This window comes from Plectropomus leopardus, chromosome 5 (assembly GCF_008729295.1).
Source record: "Plectropomus leopardus isolate mb chromosome 5, YSFRI_Pleo_2.0, whole genome shotgun sequence".
NCBI classification, from domain to species: domain Eukaryota; kingdom Metazoa; phylum Chordata; class Actinopteri; order Perciformes; family Serranidae; genus Plectropomus; species Plectropomus leopardus.
In genome coordinates, this window is record NC_056467.1 from 81,670 (window position 1) to 102,500 (window position 20,831).

General features: G+C 40.5%; 2 protein-coding genes across 2 annotated transcripts in view; both read left to right on the forward strand.

Annotated features, from left to right (window-relative positions):
* col4a3 (collagen, type IV, alpha 3) overlaps positions 1 to 9,198 on the forward strand; it is a 40,926-nt gene extending 31,728 nt beyond the window's left edge. The window contains 13 exon segments of the mRNA XM_042486082.1: positions 135 to 236; positions 372 to 419; positions 787 to 972; positions 1,414 to 1,544; positions 1,681 to 1,753; positions 2,078 to 2,149; positions 2,344 to 2,469; positions 2,589 to 2,687; positions 3,225 to 3,437; positions 3,592 to 3,769; positions 4,785 to 4,922; positions 5,366 to 5,538; positions 9,152 to 9,198. Of these exon segments, the coding sequence (XP_042342016.1) occupies positions 135 to 236; positions 372 to 419; positions 787 to 972; positions 1,414 to 1,544; positions 1,681 to 1,753; positions 2,078 to 2,149; positions 2,344 to 2,469; positions 2,589 to 2,687; positions 3,225 to 3,437; positions 3,592 to 3,769; positions 4,785 to 4,922; positions 5,366 to 5,538; positions 9,152 to 9,198 (1,586 nt within the window).
* A 3,798-nt stretch (positions 9,199 to 12,996) lies between these two features.
* On the forward strand, positions 12,997 to 16,275 carry sst1.2 (somatostatin 1, tandem duplicate 2). Its single transcript, XM_042486003.1, has 3 exons — positions 12,997 to 13,112; positions 13,214 to 13,392; positions 16,069 to 16,275. Exons 2-3 carry the CDS (start codon positions 13,216 to 13,218, stop codon positions 16,273 to 16,275), a joined length of 384 nt encoding a protein of 127 aa, XP_042341937.1. The 5' UTR covers positions 12,997 to 13,112; positions 13,214 to 13,215.
* The last annotated feature ends 4,556 nt before the right edge of the window (positions 16,276 to 20,831 follow it).

The window sequence follows — 20,831 nt, forward strand, 5'->3', positions numbered from 1 at the left end:
ATAAAGGCCATGGCTTTAAACAGTTGACGTTTAACAACAATTTATTGTTTGGGGGTGAAATGAATTTGAAATTAAATAATTTAAAGGCTGACAGCTGTCCCCTCAGTGAGGTAACTATATCTTCATATTTTTAGGTAACAAGGGGGCTCCTGGAGATCCTGGTCCATCAGGTCCCAGAGGAAACCAGGGACAGGACGGGATCCCGGGACCTCCTGGAGAGAAAGGAGCCATGGGAGGTAGGAGACCAGACTGCATGAAACTTAAGCCAAAATTGTTATTATAATCGGATATTCGTGTTCAGTTTAATTTTGAAAAGTTTCAGCCAATAACCCAGACAGGTGACGGTCTGATTGGTTGTTTTTTTTCCACAGCTCCTGGAATCGGACCCCGGGGCCCAGAGGGAAAGACAGGTCCACCTGGTGAGTCCTCATTAGGGGTCCACCGATACAGTTTTTTCTGGGCTGATACTGCTGCTGATTATTAGTCGTTTATGAGACCGATCACTAATATTTGGAGCTGATACGCATTTAGAATAAAAATAAAAATTTTGAAATAAAAAATAGAAGACGTAAAAATAGCTACCTGAGGTTTTCTAAAGTAAAAGCTCACCTCATATGCTGACGCTTTTTTTTTTTGCAATTAATTAATTTTATTAGCGATTGATAAAATAAAACGCAGATACAGATAATCGGCCAAATGTCAAATATCGACCCCGATAATCATCCAGGACCCCTCGTCCTCACTCAGGTGTGATTATGAAGAATAAATAAAACTCTCTCCGCTCAGGGTGTGCCGGGGAGACGGGTCCTCCTGGTGTCTGCGGTCCACCTGGTTCTCTCGGTCCTGGGGGAAACCCAGGTTGTCCTGGTTCTTCCGGGCCCCCTGGTCCTCCTGGTTGTCCCGGCAGAGAGGGAGTCTGCACTGAAGGAAGCAAAGGAGAGACGGGACTCCCCGGGGAACGAGGACCCAAAGGTGAAAACACACAGTGGCCACGATTACATGCACACAATAATTCGCTTTTTGCCGTCAGTCCTGAAAAATGCAATATTCCTGTTAAGTAGTTCACATGGTCACCAAAAAATAATATCCCATTAATATTCCCATTTAAATGCAGCTGTGCATATTCCAGGATCGAAATATTTTTTTTCCCTGTGCTGCGTTCAGACACATTTCTCTTCTAACTCTTTTTTTTTTTTTTTAATCTGAGTTTTTGGGGTGTAATTTTCTTTCTCTATATTTTAAACTTTTCTTCCTTTGTTGCTCATTGCCTGCTTCATGTTTTTGAAAGAAAATAAGCCAGTTTGCTCAAAGGGTTAATGAGATATTTGACCCAAAATGACAGTTGAAAGAAAACAAGCTTCAGGGTCTTGAGGGGGCTGATATGTGTAAATAATCTGGTCCCTCTCTCTGCAGGTCCGACAGGCTTTCGGGGCCCTCCTGGTCCTCCAGGTCCTGGTTTTAAAGGGGACAAGGGAATTAAAGGAGCACCGGGTAACCCGGGACCGCTCGGTTACCCTGGAGATCCTGGACCTCCAGGCGAGCCGGTCAGTACTGAGAAGTACTCAGTCAGTGATGTTAGAATTTGAATTATCTACATTTGGGCGTTTTGAGGAGGGAACGGAGTCACGTGTGTTGGATCGAACACGCCTGTCAGTGTATGTCTGCTGCTGTTGTTGACAGGGTGAAGACAGACCACCAGGTCCACGAGGACTCAAAGGCCTGATGGGAGAAACTGGAGTCCCAGGACCTGTTGGTGAGAGCGACAGTCAGATAACCAGTAAACTGACCAGTACAAGGAGTACTACTGTCTGTACAGAGTACTACCATCTGTACAAAGAGTACTACCATCTGTAGAAAGAGTACTATCGTCTGTACAGAGCACTATCATCTGTGCAAAGAGTACTACCATCTGTACAAGGAGTACTATCGTCTGTACAAAGAGTACTATCGTCTGTACAAAGAGTACTGTCGTCTGTACAAAGAGTACTGTCGTCTGTACAAAGAGTACTGTCGTCTGTACAAAGAGTACTATCTTCTATCTTTGAGTTGGACTTTGGGCTCCTTGTGTGTGTTTCAGGCATGAAGGGGGAGGACGGACCTCCGGGTAACTTTGGCTTGCAAGGACCTCCAGGACCACCTGGGAGGAGAGGTAATGCAGTGACATCACACAGCGGACAAAAAACTGTCAGCAGTACTTTGTTTTGCGTCTTTGAGCATCCAGAAAAGCGCTCTATGAGTCCAGTGTATTAGTATTATTTGGTACGGACTGCCTGTACTGTGATGTACTGGATACTGTATGCTGGTACAAGTACTGAATGTTGTGCTGAATTCTGCCCTCTGCAGGCCCGAGGGGGGAGGACGTATCTGCAAAGGTGGTGCTGTTGCCAGGAAACGTAGGCTTACCTGGAGGACAGGGACCACCAGGAGAGAGAGGACCCCCAGGGCCCCAAGGGACACCTGCAGGTCCAGGTGAGTCTGGAACAGTATTTCATTCTTAGTCGTCAGGCTTTAGGTGTGAGCTGCTGCATTTTTAGGTTCAATCTGAGCAAACAGAGTGTCAGAGGCAGTGTTGTGGTCTGTGGCTGCAGGTTTTAAGGGCATCAGAGGAAGGGCCGGAAGAAGAGGACAAGTTGGACGTCCTGGACTGAGAGGGGAACAGGGAGACCCAGGATTCCCTGGACCAAAAGGTGAGAGCTTTAAAACAGAACCGCACATCTAACGCTGGAAATATTCTCACTTTGTAAACTAAAGAGAGTTAAGAGATTTGACGTTCATAACCTTTTTAAACTCATCCAGAGCGCGGTGAGTCCTGGTGTTACTCCTAAATATCTGCTGTTTCTCTGTCAACTCATTATTTCTCCCAAAGCTCTTCTCTTTGGCTGAACCTAAATGTCTGGGTGTTCCTGCGCTTCCAGTTTCACTGACGCATCGGCTGCTTTCACAGGAAGGCTGCAAAAAAAGGCGTCCATGTGTCAGTCAATCAGTGCAAAACGTTTCTTATGGACTCAGAGAAAGACCTTTTTGTTTAACTAGAAACAGCTGCGAAATACCGTCACCGAACCACCAGTAAATTAAGGGTTAATTTCAACCAATCTTTGGTTGGAGATTAATTGAGCAGTGGAAAGACAAACCAAAATGTATTTTGGGGGAATTTTATTGTCTTTCTGTCTTTGGATGATGATAAAATAGATCTTTTTCACGCAGAACTGACTCTGTGTTGACAGGAGTCACAGGCTCACGAGGTCCGACCGGTGCTAAAGGTGTGCAAGGTCGATCGGGTCCGTGCAGTGACGCGCCGGAGAAGGACGGCTTCCTGTTCACCAGACACAGCCAGGAACTCTTCGTCCCAGAATGCCCCGCAGGGTCGACGCAGATGTACAGCGGATACTCGCTGCTGTTCATCAACGGGAACAACCGAGCTCACGGACAAGACCTGGGTAACATGACGCGTACTTTAACACACACACTGCACTCATGTGCAGTTTTAAAGTACTTTCACTTTACTTTAAATGAAACCTAAAACATCTGTGTGTGTGTGTGTGTGTGTGTGTGTGTGTGTGTGTGTGTGTGTGTGTGTGTGTGTCTCTTCAGGTACATTAGGCAGCTGTTTACCTCGTTTTACCACCATGCCCTTCCTGTTCTGCAGCATGGACAGCACCTGTCGCTACGCATCACGCAACGACTACTCCTATTGGCTGTCAACCGATGAACCGCTGCCAGGCAGCATGCCATTAATCTCCGGAGATTTACTCAAGAATTACATCAGCCGGTAACACACACACACACACACACACAAACACACACACACACAAACACACACACACCAACGCAAACCCTTCAAAATAAACGTGGGCGAAATATCGAATACTCTCGAGGTCACGCGGCGTGTTCCACTTGCGATTTGTAAAACGAGTATATCACGAACATCGAGTGTGAATTGTCACTTTGTTTTTATAAGCCGACGGCATTTCGGTTGTGTCGCTCTTACAGACACACACACAAACATCAGGGCTTCTGCAGAGCCTCAGACGTCACTGTTTCGTCACATTTTGAGACCGCGGAGCTAAACTGCCATTTGCAAATACTATTAATATCTGAACCTTAGAGCTGATCGTTTGTTTGGTGCTTGCAGAGGAGGAATCCTCATACGGCTGTTACAGTTTATAATTATAACAATACTTTTAAAAATTTTAACCCTTTGACACTTGAGCAAACTGTGTTTTCTTCTCTCAAAAACATAGAAAACAGGCACTGGGCAACGTAAACAGCAAGGGAAAATGTCTAGAATAATCGTCATAATTATATATTTAACATTATGTGACAATATTATTATTTTTTGTCTCCACCCTCTTTTTTTTTAAGAAATCAAACCAATTTGCTCAGAGTTCAGGGGCTTAAATACTTGTGAAAGGCATCTGAAAGCAGCACAACAAAAGTGATGAAGGTTTCAAAGGACTCATTTTAAAAGTAATTTAACTTCCTTATTACTGTATTTTCTCATATATTATTATAACATTAGCAATGTTATATGACAGTTGCTACTTTATTTAATTTTATTGTAATTTCAGTTCATTCAATAATTTTGTATTTTATTAGTAAACTTTAGTTTAAAGGACATTTAAAAATATTGTGATATATATTGTGTATTGCAATGTAGCCCTAAAGAATCGTGTTAATATTTTACAGCCATATTGCCCAGCCCTACTTTAAGATGAATTATTACGACCAAACTAAAACATGTGTGCCGTGAGCATGTCTGTAAGCGTGTGTTTCCTGTGTTAAAGGTGCACAGTATGTGAAGCCAGAGCCAACGTGATCGCCGTCCACAGTCAGACCAGTATCATCCCAGACTGTCCCTCAGGCTGGGACCCGCTCTGGTTCGGATACTCCTTCGTGATGGTGAGCTCGTTTTGTCAAGTCGTGTCAAACACACGACTTTTCACAGAAAAGAATAACGAGTCAAAACACACATGTACAGACAGTCTGATGCACGGCCCACTGATGAGTTACTTTAAATGTTTGAGTGCAAAATCAGGTGTTTGTGAAGAACTGAGAAAACAGCTGGATAAATGAGACTCGGTTTATTGTGGAGTCCACCTTTACTTCAATCCATGAAGAATTTTGGCCTTTTCATTCAGGCCTTTTTAACAAATTGAAAGTAAGGGGCAGTGTTAAATCAAGTAACTTAACCTCCTAAACCATCATAAAATACGTAACTCTGTGACAGATTGTATTATTTGAAACTACGTGTGATCTTCGGCAGCAGGTCAGTCATAATGTTCCTCCATGAGGATCAATTATTTGGGGGTTCTGAGAAACTGAGGTTGTGGTTGACCTGGACTCTGTCGCTGCTGTCGGTCTTTAGGAAACAGGAGTCGGGGCAGAGGGGTCAGGTCAGCCATTGGCGTCTCCTGGATCCTGTCTGGAAAACTTCCGGAAGATTCCCTTCATTGAGTGTCACGGCAGAGGAACGTGCAACTACTACACCGACTCCTACAGCTACTGGCTGGCCGCGCTCAACCCCGGAGACATGTTCAGGTACGACTCGCCTTTGAGGACACATTTGGGTACACGTCGCTCTTATTGACATCTACGACAGGTCAAAACCTTTAAAACCATAACAGGGTACAGAAGACTTCACGTACACAACAGTGTCATCTGCAGAAAAAGGTACAAAACACCTTTAGTCCTGCAGTTTCCAAATTTCAGTTGGTATCTCACGAGATGCACTGCAAGACAATAAAAAGTTTTGAGGGGAAGTAAAGAGTAACACTGATACAAATGGTCCTTTGGCCACTAATTATTTCATAGCAAAAATCTTGTGTCAAAAGCTGCTTAAATATGGACTTTTTTCTCAAGTTAAAACTTAAGCACCTTAAAAAATGTTTTTTGGGTGCAGAAGACCTTCAGATACACAGCAGTGTCGTCAGCATATTTAGACCTTCACATACGCAAAAGTGTTGTCAGCATGCAGAGATACAGAACAGCTGCGCCAACATGTGAACGCAGCTTTATCCCCTGTGATACAATGAGGAGTGTTTTTTTATATTAGGGTGACCTCACAGTGCACTGATCACACCAGATGGTTCATGCATGATTTGCACTTTAGAATCAGAGCGTTACTCTTCGAGCACCAGGTTCAGAAAAAGGTAGACTTTCCGGTCAGTACAATCTCACAGCAAAAGAGCATATGAGAGGATGGCACGTGGAATAAAAACTCCACGGCGACCCAGATTACTCAGGTTGACACTTATTTTATCGACAGCTTAGATTAAGAAACAAAAAAGAGCGAACGATATGTTTTGCATGTCACCTCCTCAGATTCGCTCTGTGCTTAATTGCCATCAGGTGTTTTTTTTTAAATAATCAGCTGCTGGAGTTCAGCTTTTTCTTTCACTGATGGCGAGTCCGAGTGTATTTTAACACCATGGATGATCGGGAAGAAGCCTGAGAATCAGCTCCAAACCGGCCGACTCATTTTTAACGACATTTTAGATGTTGAGCCCTGGATCTCACCGAACTTTTTTACTACTTTAGCAGGGCGAAGCAGAAGTACTGATCATCGGTTCAGAGACTCAGAGAGAGAAACTGGCCTCCAAACTAAACACACCTGGACTAAAACCACATCAAAAAGCCAGAAATCTCAGGCTCATATTTGATTCTGATTTCAAACCTCACATATGCTGTATCACAAAACAACATTTTATTATTTCAGAAAAGAAAGTCAGGCCGTTTCTCTCTCTGAGCAACACGGAGAAACTAACACACGTTTTTTAACCAGCGGGCTGGACGACTGTGACAATTAATGAGCGTCAGCTGATTCAGATTCCTGCAGCACGAGTTCAGACTGAGAGCAGACGGAGCGCTCACTTTACGCCTGTTTGAAAAACTCCACACTGGCTGCCTGTTGGTTTTTGCATCAGTTTTAAAATGATTTTATCGGTTTATCAGGCGCTGCATGGCCGTGCAGCGGTCTGCATCTCAGAGCTGAGTAAAACATTTGGTGATTCTGCTTTTTTACGCTCCAAAACACTGAAACAGCCTGCCAGAGGATCTGAGAGGAGCTCAGAATATTAATACTTTTAAACTAAAGTCTGGCTTTTAAGTAGTGTCTTACTATTTTAGTTTTTTTTTAAATAGTTTTATAGTTATTGCTCATTTGATTTTTTAAGATCCATCTTTGCTTATTTTCTGTTCTTTTTCTTCAGTCAAACTGTGAAGCACTTTGAATTGCATTCAGTTTGTTTAAAAGGTGCTAAACAAACACAATTGCATTGACTGATATATTTTCTTGGAGAAACAAATCTCCCAAAAGGCGTCATTAATAATAAACACAAGCGTCTTTGCTATAATAAGCAAATATGTATGAAGGGATTTCAATAGAAGAAACATTTCTAAAAAGCCGGGGCGTGTGGGGATTGTTCGGCAGGAGGAGCACTGAGACCTGCCTTCATGCAGATTTTCTTTATTTTTCTCCGCTGAAGTGTGAGAGACAAACAGAAGACAAACACTAAAGACGTCTGAGAGGACGCAGACAGCAGAATGTGGTTCAGTATTTGCTGGCATGAGGTGCACAGAGGATCTGAGCGTGCGCCTCACCGACTCCTGAAGAAAAAACGGCGCCGCACTCTGATTGGTCCAGAGACAAATGCTCCCAGCTGCTCTCACTCGTTCATCAGGAGTCAGTCCCAAACACCTGAGCGGCAGGTGATCTGCGTCAGCTGCAATCAGCTCGGGAGAGCCGAGAGTCGGCTGAAGTGAGGAAACACCGAAGAACAGGAGACACCTAATCACAAGTAATCAATACTGAAATCTTTCATCTGCAGAGTTGTACAATATAAAATCAATATCACTCAGCCTGAAGATCAAGTTTATGTGAATTTCCAACTGATACAAATCTGCAGGAGCAGAATATAAAGCCAGTAAAACACAAATTATTATATTTAACCCTTTAGGGCTCCGCTTTAATATCACACACACTCCAGTCGCTTTCAAATCAAGCTTTTAAAAAATTACACATTAATATTATTTTCTTCTTTCACTGAGTTTTTTTTTTTAACCAACATCGGTCCTAATCCTAAATATTAAATACAGTAAATATCATCAATAATTTTCAGAATTTTAACTCTTTCAATTCCATGTATTTTTATTTTTTATTATCACAGCCTGGATATGTCAGTGATCAGCAGCAACACTGATTTTTCTACATTATTTTTTTTTGCAGTGTCAGATACTCGCACTTATATCGCTCTGCACACAAAATGCACTTTTAAAAATCAGACTATAAGAAATATTATACATGATATTATGATGTTTTTTTCTACTTTCATTGAGTTTTTTTTTTTTATTTAAAAACATCAGCCCTAATCATATATCATCATATAAACATCAAATATTTATTGATTTTCAGAATTTTAACCCTTCAGATGCCAGGTTTCTTTCATGATGCCGTTGTGTTTTGAGGTTGAAAAAAAAAAGAAGATTATTTTCAATATACTATGTGCAGAGTAATTTTTAACCCTGCCTGGAAATATCAGTGATTAGCCATGCCACGCCCTGCTCGTGGCATGGCATATTTCTTTTTGGTCGTGTTTAAAAGTGACGCTGAAAGGTGCCTTTTGGCATCGGGATGTGACGCCTTCAGTGTGAGAACAGGTCTGAAAATCCGCCTTCAGTAACCGTGAAAACAACACAGTGGGAGAGCTATCTTTTTGGGAATGAGGGCAAAAATCAAAGATTGTGTGCGTGTGAGCGCAGAGTTTCTTCTTCATGTGAAGCAGATTCGGATGTGATTCTGCTGCAGCTCTTTGAAACACCAGCGGGGGGCGACGTCCTCTGTTTCCTCCTGAAACAAAGTGGTGACGAATTAAAGAGAAAGAACATTTTCCTGACATGTTAGTGTCGTTTTTCTCTTCTTCTCCCCGTTTATGCTGCGCGCTCATCAGACTGAGCCCGGGTCTCCTCTGTTTCTGTTTGATTCTGTTCTCTTGATTCACAACAAAGGAAAAAAAGAACATTTCTTTTAGATTAAAGGTTTAAATTATGATTTTTTTTTAAATATGAGATTTAATAAACTGACCTGATTTCTCTCTCTCCTGTGTGTGTGTGTGTGTGTGTGTGTGTGTGTGTGTGTGTGTGTGTGGTCCTGCAGTAAACCGAAGCCTCAGACTGATACAGGAGAGTTTCCGGGCAGTCTGATCAGCCGCTGTCGAGTCTGTATGAAGCAACTGTAACCATGACGACCGCTGTAAATACTGCTGCAGCTAACACTACTGATACTCTGACTACTGACACCAACACACACACACACACACACACACACACGCACACACACACACACACACCTCGCAGCCTCTGAGTGTGTGAACGCACTGTTACTACTACTACTACTGCAAGTACTACTGCAACTGGTACTGCTGCTGTTGGTGCTGCTGATACTAACACTTACTCTAAATATAAATAGCAACAACTCATAAATACTTTTTCAGCAATATTCAAATCCCTGCACTGAGAACAGTTAACCCTTTGAAACCTGAGCAGATTCATTCTAAAACACGAGAGAGAAAAAAATCAAAACTTGGCAAAAAAAATGTCCCACAAAAAAATAATAATTCCTCATTTTTAGGAAAAATGTTAATTTATTATTATGATTATTTCATATTTAAAAATGTGGGATGTATATATATATATATATATATATATATATATATATATATATATATATATATATATATATTTGTGTGGACTGTTTGTTTTGTACTTTATTTTCAGGTAATTTTCTTGTAACCTTTTTAGTAATTTTTTGCTTATTTTCGGCCATGTCATGTTAAATTGCCTCACCCTTATTTTTTTTCTTTTTCTGAGAAATCAATGAATCAATATGTTCAGGTTTTAAGGGGTTAAAGTGCCATCAGAAGATGTACATGTCGACATAAAGGACTCTGCAGGAAGGTTTTCTTTATGAAACGATGATACATGAAATCGTAAGTCGTGTTTACGGTCTTGAAATCATCGCACAGGCTTGTTGTTGTACATATTTGTATCCTGTAATTGTGAAATATTACTGAGGTAGTCTGATAACAGTTTTTTTTTTGTTTTGTGAATATGATTCTTGTTGAGTTTAATAAAACATGTTGTTTTACAGAAGTCACTTCCTGTTGTATCCTGTTTATTTAAAAGCATTAAATCTCATGAAAGATGTGACATATTTAATCATTTTATGAAAATGATTATTATTATAAATAAAGGTTTCTTGATATTTCATTATCTTTTGGATAATTTTCTTCCTTTCTTAAAAAAATAACGATTTTTAGGTAATTTTCTTGCAGGTGAAAACTCATCAAATACTGACACTTGGTCCCTAAGAGTTAAACTTGTCATTTTTAAGTTGCAACAACTTCACAAATTAAGTTCAAATAAAATTTTAAAGTGATATTTAATTACATTTTTCAAGGCAATCAGTTTCTATGATTATCTTCAAGTAAAATCAACTCGACAGATTTTCGACATGTTGTGAAAAAGCAGCTGCTTCTTACTGAAGCTGAAAGTGTCAAATCTGATCTTCCTGAGCTTTCTACCATTTTTCCTGCAACGTGAGATTTTTTCATCCTTTAAGTCAAAGCTCCGGACAAAAACAAAAAAAGAGATACAATGTAAGAAAAAAACAACTTTTTTCTTTAGTTTTTTTACATCTACAGAAATCAAACTGACTTCATCTCCATCACTTTCTCTGAATGCTAATAAACAGCACATTAGCAGGAGCTGGTTGCCGTGGTAACACATTAACAGCAAGAAGCCGTTGCTGCGGAGCTGCTGGCACACACACACACACACACACACACACACACACACACACACACACACACACACACACACGGTGGGAGAGTGATGACATCACGCCGCCCCCTGTGATGCGTACAGTTTTTGTTTCCTCTCTGAGTCACTGAGTGAAGTCACCGACACGAAGTTTACAGGAAAACACTTAAATTTAATTTGGGCTGAATCGTGTCATCACGGTCAAATTTAACTGTTACTGGAAAACTTTATTTACACGTGAGTTTCATGACAGGCTGCAGGTTACCGCAGTAACGCTCAGAGCGTCCTGCGGCCAATCACACATCAATCTGACAAAACGTCTTTGTGACGCTCCACGTGTTTCACACCGTCACGTGTCCCAGAGCCATCGAGCTCCTTTTCGAAACACGTTTTGTTTCTACAAACGTCTTTACTGATAATGAGACGTGTGATTTCATCTGCGTCTGAAGGACTGTAGACACAGAGCCTTAAAATAACACGACCTCACGTTATCTCCGAAACGTTTATTAGAGTTTCTGGAACAGGTTGGATTTTCTGTCCTTTTCACATCCGTCAGACGCTTTTCGAGAGCTGAGAAACAGACGCCGACGTGGCAGCAGGACGCATCAGCGGGCGGGTTTCCGTTTCAGATCTGTGCGAAACTTAAGCGACATTTCCTAAATGTTGATAAAACTCAAGATGCAGCTGACCGTTTCCACTGAGTGATGTCATGTGACTTCTCCTCTGGTAATAACATCCCAGTAACCATGGCAACCGATGTTCAAAACATCAGCAGCTTTATTTCTATTGCAGCCACCGCACTCGCCGTCATTATTTCCAATCCAAGGTCACGTAGGCGTGTTATGGAGCCGTGATGGAAAGGCGAGCCTCTACGTGGGAGCGGACACGTATGAGGGATTTCTGGGAGATGTAGTCCACGACATATTCAATGTGTTTATAAATTATTTGATATGAATGAGATTTGAATGATCGACTGACTGCAGATTTGCCAAACGTGGCTTTTTCGAATTGCCCGAAATATCACCTCATGCCAGCTTAAAACGTTTTTGCGATAAATAGGCGTTTACTTTTACGTTGTCATGTTTCCATTGGACGTATATTATATTTGCAATTTCAATTTTGTAAACTGAGGGTTAATGAAAACCTGACAAGTGTTGAATTTATCTTCACTCAACGATTCGTAGAATATCTGAATAAAATGCAAAACGCTTCCTGTGACATTTAACAAATTTTGCGCCCCAAGAATCAGGTCTCGCACTGATTAGGGCACTTTGGGCATCGTCACTTTTCATAAAGGTAAATACTTAAAGCAACATATTTCCACCTTAAAAAAGTTGATCTTACATCATGCCGAATTTTAACGGGGAGAATGGCGTCGTTCAGATCGTTTTAGCATAAAAATGTATTTTGTGCTAAACGGGAGTTTTTCCCGAAATTGACGTGTTTCCATCCGACGTATTTTTATATTTGCAATTTCAGTTTGCACAGTTTGAGGGTTAATGGAAACCCGCTTATGACAAGACGGAAGAACGAGAGCACAGCGACCTTTCATCACTCCGATGGCTGACTGATGTTCAGGTGGATAAAGATGATGATAAAAGAGTTAATCGTCAACAAACGGGAGAAATCCAAAATCATAATGATCTTTTTTTGTTTTGATTTCTTATCATAGCGTAAAATGACCAAAGTTGGGCCGAAGATGCCGTCTTACTGCCCCGGACTCGAGGTGTTTTTGCGGAGTTACTCCGGCTGGGATTCCCTGATGCCACCTCCTCTCCTCTCTCCTCCGCAGAACGTTTCAAACTGCCAGAGTGTTTTTTGTGCCGTGTTAAAGTGGAGCCGGAGGCGTGTTTGTTCTGACTGAATGTTGAGTGGGCGACTCTCTGCGGCTGCCTCTTTGTTTAATGGAGATATCAGCGAGTGCTAATGAAGTCTGCTAATCCTCTGAACGCTTCGTTAATTCCTCTCCTCTTCAGCCGGACATTCTGCCGTTGTATTTGTTGAAGATGAGCGCCGGCGGCTGCCGAGCGCTGCTGCTGCTGATAGTTTTATTGTTTTATTGTTCAGACTCCATTTAAAGTCAATAAGGACTAATGCACGTTTGTTTAACTCCGATGTCGGCGTTCCTGCGTCGCCTTGCACCCCGCCAACTGCCACTCAAACACGCCGCGTCATGTGACCCGCAGGAGGAGGTGCGCCAGGCTTCAAAAGAGCAGCACCGGGAGGACCGAGACCAGAGACAAGCCCAGAACCAGAACCGGCACCCGGACCAGCAGGAGTGACCAGACCAGCAGACAGTAGGAACTTTCAGTCTTTTTCTCTCTCGTTCTTTTTGTCTTTTTTGTTTCTGATGTTTCATTTTCCTCTTCGTTCTTCTTCTCCTCCTGATATAACGTAGGTATGCAGTACATTCGTTGTCCCGCCATCTTGGTCCTCGTGGCGTTGGTTCTGTGCGGTCCAGGTGTTTTCTCACAGCCCGACAGAGACCAGGATCAGTACCAGAACCAAGATCTGGACCTGGAGCTCCATCACCACCGGCTGCTGCAACGAGCTCGCAGCGCCGGACTCCTGTCACAGGTGAGCGGGCTGGCGACCAATCAGAACGCTCCATTTCTGTTGGAAAAACATGAACCCTGTTAACCCTTTGAAACTGAGCAAATTGGCTAGATTTCTGTCAAAAACATGGAGAAATGAGCAGTGAGAAAAGAAACAGAGACAGAGAAATTCAAAAGTCTGAGAAAATAACCTGAAAATTAGTAAGAAAAAGTAATAAATAACTCAAACAACGGAAATGACCTGGGGAAAGTGATAAAATAATAATACTAATTTTGTGACATCAGTTTAAATATGTATTTACAGAAAAAGCAAACTACATCAAATATAAATCAAAAGATTTTCTGAAGTGAGCTGACATAGTCATCTATACCATAATATGTTTCAAAAACCTGAAAAAAGCAGCAAGCAACTTGTTACTGAAATGAAATATTAATCATATTGCAAAAATCAGTAAATTTGGAAGATTATTTTTAAAAAGCTTGGAAAAATACTTATAATTATCAGAATAACATATTTATGTTAATATTTCAAATGAATGTTTTTCTCGATGGAGTCTTTTGGCTTTGACAAGAATAGATGAGGAACTGAACGGCATCAGAGGTTCTCGTTGGAAATAGCTGCCTGATGGAAAAGGTAAAGCCGTGAAAATACTCTCAATACAGCGTACCCCTAAACTGATTTTCTAGGTGTCTAAAATACGTTTTAGTCTTTATCCTTTAATATGTTAAAACTTTGGCATCAGTTTTCTTGTGCTGCTTTCTCAAGTATTTAAACCTTTGAACTCTTTAAAAAATTGGTTCAATATTGAAATCATGAGGAAAAAAGGGGAGTAAGAAATCAGTGAATGTAGAATTTTATCAAAAACAAACTGGGAAAAATGTCTGGAAAACTAGTCTTTCTTTTTCAGAATTGTAATTATTTTTAAGCACATTTTTTTCAAGTCATTTCCTTTTTTGTTTTTCATTTTTGTTCTGTTTAAATTTAGAGAAATTTAAGAGAATGTTCCTGCATGAAGCATGTTTGTGAAACAACTCAATTTGTGAAGTTTGCAGTTTTTATGGACACATATTAAGAGGACCTAGAGTGGAGCCCTGAGGACCTCCATCACCAAACTGAGCTCAGGGTAGTTTTATCAAACAAGACTGTTTAATTTGTTAATTTAGACACCTTATTTACAGCGGAGAAAACTCAACTCCAGATGCACCAAATGTTCTTAACCATCCAAATCTCACCATACTACTACTACTACTACTACTACTAATAATAATAATAAGAAGAAGAAGAAGAAGAAGAAGAAGAAGAAAGAAAAAAAAAAAAATAATGATAATTATAATTATAATTATTATCATTATAAAATGGCAATACAGTTTCAGTAAAACAATTATTGTGTAAAAATATATAAAAATATAAGTATAATGTGCTGAGTATGTAAAGTGTGTAAAAATATAAGAAGTAGAAGAAATACAGTGATACATTTTTAGCACTAGTAAGTAAATATTCAAAATTAAACATCTGTATAATGTGCTAAGTTTGTAAAGTGTGTAAAATAAAAAAAAGTAACTTACTTACAGTAAGTTAATGCACCAAATGTAGAAGTGTCCCTTCTGCCCTGAAAGTAAATAATCCAGTCATTGTAATTACTCTAAAATATTATTTAAATGTAATTAAATTATATTAATGCATTTTTTAAATGTCCCTAAAATATAAAACTTATTTTTCTTCGCCCCGGGCGATAATCTTTGGACTGTGAAAATGAAATGTTTATTTCTTATCTTGAGCATCACGACCTCTTGTAAAATCTTCTTTTACCTCAAAAAAAAAAAAGCAATGGTGAAACCCAAAAATCAATGGGTATTAACAAAAAAGAAAAAAATCCTGGATACAAGCAAAAATAATGAGAAAACGCTTGCTGTCCTGTTCAGATATGAAATGAATATTTAGATAGTTTTATTTTATTTCTTTTTATTTAAGGTTTTAACCATTTATTTCAACAATAAATGTTGGGATTAAAATGGACTGTCCCTTAGCTCACAAATCTCCACACACCCTGAGATACTCAACATTTTATGACCACATTAAAAACGTTTAAAATTCATGAAATGCTGATGCGGGAGGAGGCGGAGGCAGCAGATTAGAGCAGCGAGATGCAAATGTTGCATTGTTGTTTCAGCTCGAATGAGCGGCAAATGTTTATGTGGACCACCTGCTGTGAGAGACGCTGCAGGTGGTAGACAAACATGACATGTGACTGTAACGGCTCAGGTTCCTGCCTGAACTACATCTGGTTTATCTTCAGGATGTTTTTGTCCATTTTTTTTTAGTCTCCACATCTTCAGACTGTTTTCACCTCACTTTCTGATTTACATGCAGTTCTTGTGCTGCATTCAGATACTTTTTAAAATTATTGTAACCTCTAAAACCTGAGAATATGGTTTTGATTTCTTTCAAAAATAAAAAAAAAAACACAAAATTGCAAAATTTGGATGGATTATTTTATTATTATTTATTATTTTTATTATTATTATTATATCATTATTATTTTATTATATTTCAAAAAAAAATATTTATACTTCTCTTAATTAAACACTTAAACTTATGTCACAGTAAAAAGCAATCATTTTTTATCGAGCAAAACGGTTCTCAAACTGTTCTCTGTCGTTTCAAAAGTTCTTAAAAAAAAAAAAAAATGTCTTTCAGGAGTGGAGTAAACGCGCAGTGGAGGACTTGCTGGCTCAGATGTCTCTGCCAGAGGCCGACGCCCAGCGGGAGGCCGAGGTTGTTTCCATGGCAACAGGAGGAAGGATGAACCTGGAGCGGTCCGTCGACCCCCCCAACAACCTGCCCCCCCGCGAACGCAAAGCTGGCTGCAAGAACTTCTACTGGAAGGGCTTCACATCCTGTTAAAGACACGCCCAGGTACCTGATGACATATTTAAGCCCCGCCCATGTAACTGACTACCTGTTTAAACCTTGTCCAGGTATCTGAGTACCTATTGATGGTAACCTGATCTTCTATTTAAGCCAGGGCTATGCTTTTAAGCCCAGCCAAGATATCAGACTGCCTGTTTAAGCTCCGCCCGAGTACTTAAATAATATTTACGTCATGTTTATGTAACTTCCTTCCTGTTTAAGCCCCGCCAAGGTACCCGAATACCATTTAAGCTCCGCCAAGATACCAGACTACCTAAAAAAAAAACCCGTCCTGGTACCTGCCTCTTGTTAAAGCCCCACCTAGGACCGTGACAACCCTTTTAAGCCCCTCCCAGGTACCTGACCAACCGTTTTAAGCCCCGCCCATGTAACTGACTGCTTGTTTAAGCCGGTCCAGGTACATCACAGCTGCTTAAACCTCCACCCAGGTGCTTGACTACCATTTAAGCCTTGCCCAGGTACCCAACTTCCAAGTATCAAACTACCTGTTTTAAGTTCCGTCAAGGTGCCTGACTACCTGTTTCAGCACTACTCAGGTACTGGACAACCTGTTTCAGCCGTCCAGGTACACCACTACCGCTTTTTAAAGTCCATCCAGGTACTTCAATCACGTTTAAGCACCACTCAGGTACTGGACTAGTGTTTTTTAGCCCCGCCCAAGTATACTGCATTCTGTGTCTCACCTGTCTTTTTTTTTTCCCAGCTGACCAACTGACCAATCCCAGATCACCTGGCCTTCACCTGAGCGGCTGGATGGACCAATCAGCAGCTTGTACCTGAATAATTAATGTAATTATCAAATAAAAAGAGAAATCAGTCAAGTTTGCGGCTCCGCCTCCTGTATGTCCACAGTCTGAAATAAATATTTGAAATACATACCAGGTGTGCCCTGCAGCACCTGTAACCCCGCCCTGCAGTGATGATGTCACAGACGAGGTCAGCACAGACGTGTTTTTACCACTGAGGACGAATTCTCCTCAAATGGAGTCACTGATCCGCCGTGTTTGGTTTCCTGCTGAACAGGAACAAACACCACAGCGGAGACGTGCCACAGAAATACAGAGCGCAGTTAGTTTGTGATGTCGTCTGTCGTGTCATTAACATACGAAGCGTCCGGCTCACATGAAGCTAAAAAAACCCAAACAGCAAAGACGCGACGTCTTCCATCAAACTCTGCAAATCCACCAGACTCAAAAAAAAAAACTCTTTATTTTGTGATTAAGTTCACTAAAAATAACGGCATAAACACGGTGATAGAAAGGACACGAGGTTCAGCGATGAGAGTGCACGCGCCGACATGCTGAGTCCAGCACGCTCGACTGCAGGAGGACTGGGAGAACTGGGAGTGATGAGAGTGAGTGGAAACAGCAGCAGGTTTCAGTGTTTGAGCAGCGAGAGGAGGTCGAGTCTAATGAACCTTTAATGGAGATCAGAGGGAGAGAGCAAATATTGACTCAACACATTAAACACTGCTGAGCCTGTGAGTGTGTGTGTGTGTGTGTGTGTGCGTGCACAAGCCATTACACTGAACCGTTTTAACCCAAACTAAAAGCACAACATCACTTTGACGTGTCTTTCAAGCTTTGGATATCTTTAATATCACACGCACCCATAATGCACTTTTCAGAATCAAGTTTTTTAAAAATGATATTATATGTTGATATGATTTTCTGCTTTCATTGAGTAACTTTATTATTTTTTAATATAAAAAACATCAGTCCCAATTATAAAATATATAAAATATTCATTAATTTCCTGAATTTTAATATACACACAAAAATGAATTATTTTCAGTATACTGCATGCTCAGTGGATTATTGCTTTTTATTGATAATCACAGCCTGAGATTTGTTAATGATTAGCAACAACACTGATTTTTAAACATTATTATTTTTTGTGCAGTATCAAATTGTTCGCTCTTCACACAGAATGCACTTTTCAAAATTAGGCTTGAAAAAAAAATTCATACATGAATATGATTTTCTACTTTCACTGAGTTTATTTATTTTACCAACATCAGTTCTAATCATAAAATATCAAATATTCGTTAATTTCCAGAGTTTTTAATCCTTTAAATGTCAGGTTTTGGTCACAATGTCACTATGTTTTAGAAGAAATGTGAATAAGCAGATTTGAACACCGAAGGAAACATTCACACTTTAAAAAAAATAGTTTGGTTTTAATAAAAGAAAAATAAAGCTGACAGACAGCCGCACTCCTGCAGCTCCCACCGAGATTAATTGAAATAATTGAAAACAGATTAAACTGTTATCAGGTGGAACAGAGTGTGTGTGTGTGTGTGTGTGTGTGTGTGTGTGTGTGTGTGTGTGTGTGTGTGTCTGTGTGTGTGTGTTATCTCAGTCTGTCAGCTGGTTGGTTACTGCATCTCTGTGTTTCCATGGCGATGAATGAGCTTCCTGTCAGCAGATGCAGGTGTGAATCCTGCTGTGGTTAAAAATTATCGCTGCGGTGATGTCACAGTCGTCAGTCAGAAAGTCGACCTCCTCGGACGGTCCGAGGTCACCTGACCCGATCTCAGCGTTAACGCAAATGAAAGACTCCTCTGAATCACGCCGGTGATTGCAGGCTGTTCTCGTGCACCGTTTTTCCTACAAAAAGTTGAAAATTTGTATAAATCCGTAAATTTTTTTAAGAGGAGCTGCTAATTCCAACACGTTCCCATCCCAGCTGGTCACATGGTGCCGCTCGAACCCTCAAAATGGGCAAATTGAAAAATAAAATACGCTAAATGGAAAACAATTTCGAAAACACTAAAAAAAAAAAAAAAAAAAAAAAGTTTTTTTTACACTCGCATGAGGTGGTGTTTCAGGTGATTGTAAAAAGACATATTTGTCCAAACTGCAGTGGAAACACTTTTCAGTCTTTTCTAGAGTCTTTACATAGATGGAAATGACACATACAGATAGAAATTTAGACATATGCAAAAAATATATATATAAATATAAAAAAATATATGTAATTTGATGAGTTTTGACAACTTGTCAAGTACGTCACAAGACACATTATCACACCCAGCACGTCTCATTTCACCGCCTGCTCAGCGGACTTTTGAGGTTTCGTGTTAGGTATCCCGACTGTTGTTGACGTTCTGGAACGGCGAAATAAACTTCCATTTTCAGAGGAAATGTACAGTGTCTGCTCGTTAGAGCCATACAGTCTTTTTTATTTTTTTTTTAAATTTACAACATCGGTAAAAAACACCCCCGCTTTTGGCCCGGACGATAATTGGGCCTGATAATAGCTTTTCGTGTGTCACCACCTGAGTGACGTACAGAGGTGACGCCGAGCTGTCGACGTCACCGTCCCACCCGGCAGCACCGGCACCACTGCTTTTTTTTTTTTTTCTCTCCAAATCCTTCGTTTTAGCGTCTCACGTTTGTCCACGTGCGTCCACGTGTGTCCCGCGCTCATTTCATCCGGTGAACGCTCCGTGACTGTCAGGCTGATATCGTGCCGTCTCATCTGCGTGTTTGTGTTTGTCTGCAGCTGATTGGAAAAGTTTACAGTCTGAGCCAAAAAAAAAAAACACATTAAAAAGTTTCAGTGAGTCTGATGGACTGGTGATATGTGAAAAGCACGTATCTCCAGATGTGCTGCTGCTGAGTGTTTGTGATAAACTGAAATGTTCCTTCATGTGTTGCTAAATAAACTCTGGAAAAACAGTCTTGGATCAGCTGGAAAATACATCATCAAAAAGCTTAAAAAAAGAGCTAAAATCAGGTCTGTTTTTTAGAGGCAGGTGGTTCTCACGGGACAGCCGCGCTACAAACATATGATCCTCTTATGACCATGATGCACTGCTCTTCATCAAAATATCCAAGAGGATACAGAGGCGTTAAAATGACAACAACACGAAACATCTACAGCAGAGAAATGCCATGAGACTCCTGCAGCTCATCATAACGCAGTGCGCTTTGTTGCAAAAAAAAACATCTTGCTGCAAAATGTGTAGTTTAGTTGCCACAAACGCTGCTGGAAATGTCCCAAACTCTCGTTCAAAAAATTGAGGCGTTGGTCACCAAAAACATGGCTGAAAACGTCCAAAACGCTTATTAAACAAACATCAGGTTTGTCTCCTCAAACGCTGCTGGAAATATTCCAAACTCTCATAAAAATATGCCGTTTAGACGGCTGGAGCGGCCTCCAGCTCGGCGAGTAGAGCGTCCGCACCACGTAGGCTGAGTCCTTCGCAGCGGCTGGCTTCAACTCCGGCTTGCAGCTTTGCTCGTCCCTTTCTCTGTCTCTGTCCCTGTCCTGTCTCTCTGAAACTGTGCTCTACGAAAGACACGAGAAAAAAAAAAAAAATAATCTTTTAAAAAAAAAAAAAAAAGCTTCATCTCCATAAACTTGATTAGCAATGTCTCAGTCTGCTGTTAAATAATATGCAGTTTTTGGTCGCTACAAACTCAGCTAGAAACATCTCAAAGTTTTGTTCAAAACGTTTTTCACAAACATCGCTGGAAATGTCTCAAACTCTTTTTTTAAAAAAAAAAAAATTTGGCCATCAT